This window comes from Trachemys scripta, chromosome 24, assembly GCF_013100865.1.
Source record: "Trachemys scripta elegans isolate TJP31775 chromosome 24, CAS_Tse_1.0, whole genome shotgun sequence".
Taxonomy (NCBI): domain Eukaryota; kingdom Metazoa; phylum Chordata; order Testudines; family Emydidae; genus Trachemys; species Trachemys scripta.
In genome coordinates, this window is record NC_048321.1 from 13,813,473 (window position 1) to 13,823,297 (window position 9,825).

The following is a 9,825-nucleotide window of genomic DNA, read 5'->3' on the forward strand; positions in this document are numbered from 1 at the left end:
GGTCACTGGGTGGGGGCTCGAGCCGGTTTTGCATTGCGTTATTGAAACGGAACCCCTAGATACAGAACCCGGCCCTTGTTGCTGCCAACTTAGATGGGCAGAAGGGTTACACTTGCAAGGAAACACAGGCGAAGGCCTGGCACGTGGAGCTGTTTAGCCAGCAGCCACCCAACAGCAGCTCGAAAGCTTGTCTCCCTCCCCAACACAAGTTGATCCAATACAAGATATTCGCTCACCCACCATCAGGGGTGAAAGTAACTTAAATTTCTTACAGGTACTGTCATATTGTAACCCCCCTTTGGGGGGGGAGGGGGCCAGAGGAGGGGGTTTGGTGGTGTTACAATATGACAGTACCTGTAAGAAATTTAAGTGTGACATGGAGTGGGGGGGTCTGAGGGCAGCAGGTTGGTCTGTGTGTGTAGGGTGGAGTGCGGGGCGGGGGGCGCTCATGGCTGGGGAAGTTCCAGTTGCTGACCCTGCAGCACCCCTGGGCTCCTGGCTACCAGCCCTGTGCTCCTGGGGCTCTGTTGCCGGCCACGTGTGCTGGGGTCCCGGCTCCCTGCCCCATGTGCCCAGGACTTTGCTCCTGGCCTCAGCTTGGGGTGGGGCCAGGACTGGGTAAGGGGGCTGGATCAGAGCCCTGCCCCCAGTTGGTCACTATCTTATTGGTGCACCGGCTTACTTTCACCTTTGCACAGATAATAACCTTTTATTACCTTCCACAATAACAAGGAGACTGGGCATCCAACACCAGCCCAATCTGATGGCTCGGGCAAGCAATCCCATCGTGCTGAGCCCCCAGGCAGGGTGGGTGTGCCCAGGCGAAGGAGATCAGCTCCGGAAGGCCTCTTCCACAGCTCACCACTGGATGTCAGGGGAGAGCTCATTCAGATTCTGCCGACACAGACAACAGAAAAATATCAGAAAAACCGAACAGGGTTAATCTAGGATCTGTTCCCACGAGGGGAGGGACCGAATCCTGTTCCAGCCCAGGCTACAAAAACCCTCTGCTTGCTCAGCCCTGCCCAGAGCCTCACTAGAACCGGGACCTCGTCCATCAGTGGAGAAAATTCAGTCCCTTCTCTTGGTTTTAGCGGCTGAAGCAAAGTCTCGGGGAGTTTCCCCCAGCAGCTGATTTTGTTCCAGCAGCAAAGGCTGGTTTCCCCCGACCCACCAGGGGCTCCAGGACACAGGACGGTGCATCAGCACAGGCTGTGTAAGGTACGTCCCCAGGTCGGCTGCACCATGATGGTGCCAGAGGACAGGGGAACTTGCTGTTGGGTATTTGATGTGCTTGGACCACTAACAACTTCCTTTAGCTTTAGGCCCAGGCAGCTTTAGGGCCCCTGCATTCCCCTGGGGACCAGCCACCCCCACACATGGGGGCTTGTGTCTGTGCCTCCCCTGCCTGGGGGACCTAGGGGCGGTGGGGGAGGGGAGGGGAGCCGTCCCTTTGTCTGATTTTATGGGAGGCTTTTCTGGGGAACCCGTTTGTTGAATTGTCTGAGGGATGCAACGCCTGGGCCTGGTGAGCAGGGGGATAAAACTGTGGAAAAGGGGAGTTTTCACCACTGTCTCTGACTTTGTTTTCAGTTGGGACAATCAGAGAAAAGTAAGAAAATGATGCTAAAAGTTAGGGAGCTGTTGGCCCCACACTAAAACTTAGTGAGGGTTTTTTGTTTTTTTTTTTTTTGGTGGGCCTCTCCCGATACCACAAGAAGGGGGAAGGGCAGAAGGGGAGTCAGGTTCCTGAGACTGACTGTCCCTGGGGCCAATGGGCAGAGGGTCACACTCCAGCGCAGCCCAAGGGACAGCTGAGGCAGGTCAATGAGGGAGTCAGGATCTCAGGGTCCATCCTACATATGAGCTGGGGCTGCCTGAGCCCAGGCAGGGCAGAGATAATGGGAGAGAAGCAGCCGGAGCTGGCCTGGGGGCAGAGGAGGGGGAGCCGGGCGCTTGGGCGGCACAGACCAGCTGCTCCGACGGGGAGCCAGAGCCGAGCTGCAGGAGGAGCCCTGGGGCCAGAGCTGGGAAAGCTCTGTCTCAGTCCCGTCTCTCCACCCCTCTTTGTCCCAGTGCCAGCTGTGAGAAACAATTGCAGGAAAAGTTCTGCTCAGCGCTGGCATGGAGCATACTCAGTACAGACAGTCTTCAGAGAATTTAGATGTCAAATTCTTAAGCTGCACATCTTACTGCACATCTGCAATCAGGAATTTTATTTGGGGCCTGGGGCTGGGGGTCGGTTGCACTGGGAAGAACTTAAGTTGGCCAATCTGGGGAGGGTTTTCACAGAGATGGTCAAGGCCTGTCCCTGGCATGTCCTCCTGCCAAAACTCAGGTGTTGAGGTCCCTGCTCCAAAGCTTGGGGGCACTAGAGCTTCTCAATGAAACCATTGTAAGAATTCTTCATCTGGAAAAACAATGTGCTTTTCCCCCCTTAGCTTCGCTCTTGGAAATGGCCCGAGCCATCCGAGCAGAAACGTACCAAAAATCTGCCTGAGGCAGATGCCTGTCCTAGGAAACTTCAGGGTGACTGGTTCAAGTTTGGCAAAGTTATAAGCAACTGAAAAGAGGGGCTTATAATGTGAAGTGTTAGGCAACCATCCCAAGGTGACGTGACCAGCTCTGTCTAGGGATATGTCTGCAGTGGAGAGGGAAGGTGTCATTTTCAGCTTGAGTAGACATACCCGCCCCAGTGTGGATGCTCAAACGCAGGCTTGAAAACACTGAGTCCACAAGCTTGTGTCCCACATACCCAGGTTTCCAGTGCAGTGTAGACGTGCCCTCTCTGATCTGTATCACCCCAAGTGCAGTCCTGCCCCTTTCTTTGGCCCAGCTGGGAGCTCCTGTTCGGGAACAGGGAGGGAGAGGGAGGATTGGATCCACTTCAGTTAGAGGGACCAGCAACCCTGTGACAAAGAACAAAAGACCAACACATCTGACACCAACCCCATAACTAGTGGAGACTGCACTGAGGAGAGAGGAGGGGGCGTTTCCTTCCTTCTCACATGTAATGTGTCAGAAGAGAGTGAAACTGACTAAGACTGGGGAACGGGAGGGAACAGGTAGTTGTTTTCCTTTCAATGAAGATTATTTTTATTACAGCTGGAACCAGACAAAACTGAGGTCAAATTCGCAGCTTCTACAATTTCTTTGATCACCCCACAGGAAAAGCTTAAGGGGACACTGTCTGATGAAATACCATATTAAGCACACACTCCTCACCTGTGTTACTAATAACACTGAGCAGAGGTGTGAATTCTCAGCAACACTACGTCCTCTCCTACACTTAACAATGATATCAACCCAGATATCGTGTACTGGGCTGTGAAAAATGTCACATCCTGAGCACCATAGTTATGTTGAGCTAACCCCTGGTGTAGAAGTGACTAAATCAACAGAAGAATTCTTTCGTCAGCTTAGCTCCTGTCTCTTGGAAAGATGGATTAAATAAATCGATGGAAAAAAACCTTTTGTTGATGTAGGAAGCATCTATACTAAGGTGCTACAGCTGCAGTACTAGACCAGCCAGAGTGGAGACATGGCCTATGGGTCCGTCTGCACTACGGAGACTGTATAGCAGCGTAGCTAAATTGTCGTAGCTATGTCAGTAAAAAAAGTAGATGCACCCATGCAGAAGGAAAGGGTTTTTCCATCGCTTTAAGTACATCACTACCCCCAGTGATGGTAGCTACATTGACAGATGCATTCTTCCATGGCCATAGCTGCATCTACACTGGGGTTAGGTCGGCATAACCACATTGGTGAGGGGTGTGCCAGATCTGGGACAAGTCTACTAATTTCTAACTCTGGGGCTCCTAAACCACTCCTGGGGCCAGATCTCTTCTTTGGCATCCTTCCTTGGGAGGTGGGCGCTGCTGGCCACCTGCCCTCGACTCCAGCGCCACTGCTGAGACCTCCAGAGTGCCCCAAGTTGTCTGTCAGTAGCATCAGAATTCCAAAGAGGCTGTGAAAATGCTGAACTTGCATTTTAGCCTTCTGGGGAACATGTGGCAGGGAAGGAAAACACACAGGCTTTGGCAAACGAAATTCTTAACCACAGCCACCAACCAGCCACCATGCACTCCTATTGCGAAACTCCATCCCCCAGCCATACAGGGCTTCATGCGACCCCATTGTTTCATGGGGTGGGGCCAGCTGTAAAGAGTCATTACAAAGTGAGTAACCCCTGCTTGTCATCTCAATGGCTCTCTGTTATAGTGGTCTCTGGGGTGTTATGCTCCCCTGCCAGCAGGGGAGATGTTTCGGTATTGTCTCACAACAGTCTGTGCATCGACAAGATTAAACTGGATTTCAATCCAGGCCATAAAAACATGAATAGAATCCAACAAGGAATCCTCCAGACAAAATGGATGGTGTATACCTCACACGGACACACAAAATGGATGGTGTATACCTCACACGGATACACAAAATGGATAGGGTATACTTCACACGGACACACAAAATGGATGTCATAACTTGGTTCAGATGTTCCACAATCTGTCACGTCCACATTCTGAACACTAAGACAGTAGCAACCTGGGAGCTGTAGCCTGCTCCTCAGCGACCCAGATGTCAGCTCTTGCTGCTTTAATGCAGGACCGTGAGCCCAAGTCAGAGTCCATCTACACTTGGAGCTGGGGTGCGATTCCCTGCTCGCAGAGACATCCTCACACTCGCTCTCATGGAACTAGCACACTAAAAATAGAGTGTAGCTCTGCTAACACGGGCAGTAGCGGCATGGGCTAGCTGTTCTGAGTACAAACTGTGTGGTTGTACCCTGAGCTGCAGAGTGAGCTACCGCTGATGCGTTTACACACTGATTTGATTGATTGATTCTGCGTTTACATGTGCTTGGGATTGCAATCACAGTGTGTATTGGGCTCTCATAAGATGCTATGTACCATCCAATCACTGTTGATTTGCTCTATGTTCCATACGCTGAATCTACATTGGTTACCATCTCACTGCTCCACATATTCATTGCTTGTGGATTGATCATCATTCCAAACCTTGCAGAAATACATTTATTCTTTCATAAACTACTGTAAAATTTCATCTGACACATTGTGCGTCTGAGTTATATTGCTCTTAAGAAAACATGCATTAGCAAGCATAAACTGGATCCGTGCTTGGACTCCAGCCCTGCAGGTTGGGTATTTGGACTGGATATTTATATCTTTGGGAAGGGGGTTGGATAATTGGTTGGATATCAAGAATACTAGTTGTCATAATTAACCATAACAAAAATGTTGGTGGGGATGTTAAACCTCCAGCTTCTGGGCTTAGCCCAATGTCTAACTATTGCAGAACAACAGGGGCAGGTTATTCCACATCAGTTGTTGTGGGGTCCTTAAATTTTCCACTGAAAAATCTGGTCCTGACCACTGTCAGAGACAGGAAACTGCACAAGATGGAGCTTGAGTCTGAAGCAGTTGCTGTCAGTTGGCTTGCGTGTGTGTGTTTGTTCTATGTGTTGTCCAGTTCTGAGGTTCAGCAGACCTCGATAGTACTACTTTGTGCGGTTAAGTACTGAAGGTTCCAATGTTGTTGCCTTTAAAAATGCTATCCAGGGTGCCTGGTGCTACGGTCCTTGGTGCTCTAGTGTTATCATTATAAACAGCAGATAAAGTAGTCTATTCATTCAGAAGACCTCAATGTTACTCATAAAAAGGCATGGTGTGGTGACAGAGGCACTTGAACAGGTTTACTGCCCCATAGGCACAGCACCCTGGCTCCATGGTTAGTGGTTCACTGACACCTGAGTGCCTAGTAGCAAGGAGTGTGTCAGTCAGCAGCAGGAATTTTTACTGTTCCCTCGGCCACCCAAGGGGTTAAGGTAAAGTACCCTGATGTTTATAGGCTGAAACAAACGTCTGGAATACACACCTTACACACCGCCTTATGTATTCCAAGACATCTATCTGTTACCTCCCATTGTTCCTTATATCTTGAATAAAACATCCCTATTCATTATTTTGCCAAACCAACTTATCTTGTACTAGATTGGGATGCATCTGTACTAGCTGGAATATATTTATGTAAATACCCATTGCCTTGTACACTAGCATCAACTTTGGTAAGTTCATGTACTGGATGCTTATCTGTTTTAGTACATGGCCTGACTGTGGTTCACAGCCTTTAGTTCAGGCTTTAGATCTTGCACCAGGCCCAAAACTCCAGGCTCTCTCTTTGCTACACTTGGTTCCACTCATGATCTACGCTCCAATCAAGAGACCGCCTTAGGGCACCCCTGACAGAGGCATATTCCCTGCAGTATTGTGTCAGTCATTCAAACCCCTCCTGGGCTTTGCCTTGGAGCAGCAGGCCAAGGAAATCCAGCTTGGAAATCCGCCTTACCCCAGCCATTTATTTGGGCAGCTGATTTCATGAGACTCTGGGCATGAAGCTGGGCTGCTGCATCTCTCCACCTGCACTGCCCTGACTATTTCTGCTCTTGGAGCTCAGGGGAACACTTCGATTGTCAGGGTTGGTCATTTCTGCCCACCAAGTAATGCTTTTACAGTACCTGCCCGTTAAGCCTTGCCACCCGGCATCACACATTGGTGTAATTTTAGTAGTTGCCCAGTACGTCAAACCCCTGGGGTGCCTGTAGTGTGCCAGGGGAACTGTGACTTGGACTCAAGCACTCTAGGTACTTTTGCAGCTAGGCCTTGTCGAGGTGAGCCCTGCTGGGTCCCAGTAACCGCTCAGCGATGTGACTAAGGGGAAATGCCACCTGTTCCCTTCCCGTGGCAAGTGATAATTTTGTCTCCTGGGGGCGATAATGCTTTGGTCTCATTTTGGTTGCTGGGTTTATGTGCTGGTGCTGGGTGCAATGAGTAGCCTGGACATACAGGGGGTCAGACAAGATAATCGAGGGACTCCTGCTGCCTTTAAACTTTATGTCTCCAATAGTCTGACCCTACTGACCCTGGGTTAGTAAATAGTCGCTGGGAGGGAAAATCCCTAATCCTGACTGGAATTTGTGTTTCTTCTCCCAGGATGACGGAAGATTCAAAAACATATTGGGCTGATTTGTTTTTAAAATGGGGCAGGAAACTGCCCGGTCTGTCTGAGGAGGAAACTGAAAAATTCCAGACCGCTGTCAAAGCTGGGAACTTCTCAGAAGCCCTTTCTGTGGTGAAGATGTCTGATGAGTTGCTAAGAAATACCAAACTCAACATCGCCATCACAGGGAACGCAGGCGCTGGTAAGTCGTCCTTCATCAATGCCATAAGAAGCCTGAATGATGATGACCAAGATGCTGCCCAGACTGGGGTGATTGAAACAACAAATAATCCCACTTCCTATCCCCATCCCACACAACCAAATGTGACTGTGTGGGACCTGCCTGGGATTGGAACAACAAATTTTCCAGCAGGAACATACCTGAGCAAGATGGAATTTACTCGCTATGATTTCTTCATCATCATCGCAGCTGGGCGCTTCACTGAATCTGACACCAACCTCGCCAAAGAGATCCAGAAGTTGGGGAAGAAGTTTTACTTTGTCCGCTCCAAGGTGGACACGGACTTGGCTAATGAACGAAAAGGAAGACGGAATTTCAATGAACAGGAAATTCTGCAGAAAATCAGAAATGACTGTGTGAAGAACCTGAAACAATTAGAGCTGGACTCCCCACAGGTTTTCCTGGTCTCGAGATGGGACTTTCACAAGTACGATTCTCCCCAACTGCAGAAGACTTTGGCAAATGACCTCGACACTCACAGGGGACATGTTCTCTTCTGTGCCCTGCCCAGCACCTCTGAAGAAATCTTGGAAGAGAAAAAGAAGGCCCTGCAGAAACAGATCTGGAAACAAGCCCTGATTTCGTGCACTATCAATGCCGTTACTTTCCCATTTCTCTCTGTTGAGTGTGATGTCAAGATCTTGGTTGAGAACATGACAAAGTACTGCAAGAGCTTTGGCTTGGATGAAGATTCACTCAAATCAATCGCTAAGCAGGTTAGGAAGTCTGTTGATGATCTGAAATCTGTGATGCAGTGTGCTCTGGCTAAAAATATAACAAGAGAAGAGGCTTTCAAGCGGCTCATAGAGGCTACAGGGGAAGGTATGATCAAAGGTAAATATGTTATCGACATGATACCACTGATTGGTATGGCAACAGCAGCAGTGCGATCTTACAAAGTCATCTATGAAATGCTACGTAGGTTTTTGGATGAAGTTGCAGAAGACGCTCAACGAGTCCTGAAAAAGGCTTTGGAGGGAGCAGAGAATAACCAATAACAGTGTCGCAAAGCAGAGTTTCTCCTCAGCTTCCCAGGATAAACTGCCACAGCCCCAGTCTCCTTTTTGCAATTTTATTTTCCCAAACTTGAACAAACCAAGAGACAAAACAATTTCTCAGTTCACCCCTGCAGTGCTGACTGTGTGTGAATTCTCAGCAGCACTATGACCTGGCTAACTCGTAACAATTAGATTGTCCTAGCCATATTGAACAGAGCTGTGAGAAATGTCACACACTGAGTACCGTAGTTAGTTCACCTAACCCTGGGGTAGATGTGGCTAGTTCGATGGAGGAATTCTTCCGTCAACCTATCTCCTGTCTCTTGGAAAGGTGGAGTAACGACATCAATGGAAAAAATCCTTTCGTGATGGCGAAAGCAGCTACTTTGGTGCTACATCTGCAGTACTGGAACACCCGGAGTGCAGACATGGCCTACGGGTTGCCTGCACTAGGGAGACTGTCTCAGTGTAGCTGCATTGCCGTAGCTATGTCAGCAGAGAAGCAACCTCAGAATTCCAGCGAGGCTGTGGACGCTCTGAACGGGTATTTTAACCTCTTGGGGAATATGTGTCAGGGAAGGAAAACACACAGACTTTGGCAAAGGAAATTCTTAACCACAGACAGCAACCAGCAGACATGTGCTCCTCTTGCAAAACTCCATCCCTCAGCAACACAGGGCTCAGTATGACTCCATTGTTTCATACGGGGGTGGGGTCAACCATTAACTGTCATCACAAAGTCAGCAGACCTTGCTTGTCATCTCGATGGCTCTCTGTTCTAGTGCTCTATGGAGTGTTAAGCTTCCCCCCCCTGCCCCCAGCAGGGAGCTGTCTCGGTTTTGCCTCACAACAGGCTGTGCACGAATAAGATTAAACTGGATGTCAGCCCAGGCCACAAAATTGTGAACAGAATCGAACATGGAAGCCTGCAAACAAAATTATGTGTGTCTGTGTGCGTATACCTCACACAGACACACAGAATGGAGGATGTATAGTGGACACGGGCACATAAAATGGATGTTGTATAGTGGACACAGATACACAAAATGGCTGACGTAACTTTGGTTCAGACCTTCCACTATCCGTCACGTCCACATTCTGAGAAGCAAGACAATAACAACCTGGGAGCTGTAGCCTGCTCAGTGACCCAGATAGCAGCTCTCAAATTTCTTTTGGCCCAATCCTCTAATTTGTCTAGGTCCCTCTGTATCCTATCCCTACCCTCCAGCGTATCTACCACTCCTCCCAGTTTAGTGTCATCTGCAAACTTGCTGAGAGTGCAGTCCACGCCATCCTCCAGATCATTAATGAAGATATTGAACAAAACCGGCCCCAGGACCGACCACTGGAGCACTCCGCTTGAAACCGGCTGCCAACTAGATATGAAGCCATTGATCACTACCCGTTGAGCCTGACGATCTAGCCAGCTTTCTATCCACCTTATAGTCCATTCATCCAGCCCATACTTCTTTAACTTGCCAGAAAGGATACTGTGGGAGACGGTATCAAAAGCTTTGCTAAAGTCAAAGAATAACACATCCACTGCTTTCCCCTCATCCACAGAGTCAGTTA

At 49.1% G+C, this 9,825-nt stretch overlaps 1 protein-coding gene across 1 annotated transcript; it reads left to right on the forward strand.

The window, feature by feature from the left end:
• The first annotated feature begins 757 nt into the window (after positions 1-757).
• Positions 758-9,534, forward strand: LOC117869578 (interferon-inducible GTPase 5-like). The gene is made up of 2 exons (XM_034756543.1): positions 758-1,221; positions 7,008-9,534. The coding sequence occupies exon 2, from the start codon at positions 7,009-7,011 to the stop codon at positions 8,251-8,253; it is 1,245 nt and encodes a 414-aa protein (XP_034612434.1). The 5' UTR covers positions 758-1,221; position 7,008; the 3' UTR covers positions 8,254-9,534.
• Positions 9,535-9,825: the final 291 nt, after the last annotated feature.

Excerpts from the sequence above, each read along its gene's own strand:
- LOC117869578 (XM_034756543.1), top strand. The coding sequence starts at position 7,009 with ATGACGGAAGATTCAAAAACATATTGGGCTGATTTGTTTTTAAAATGG.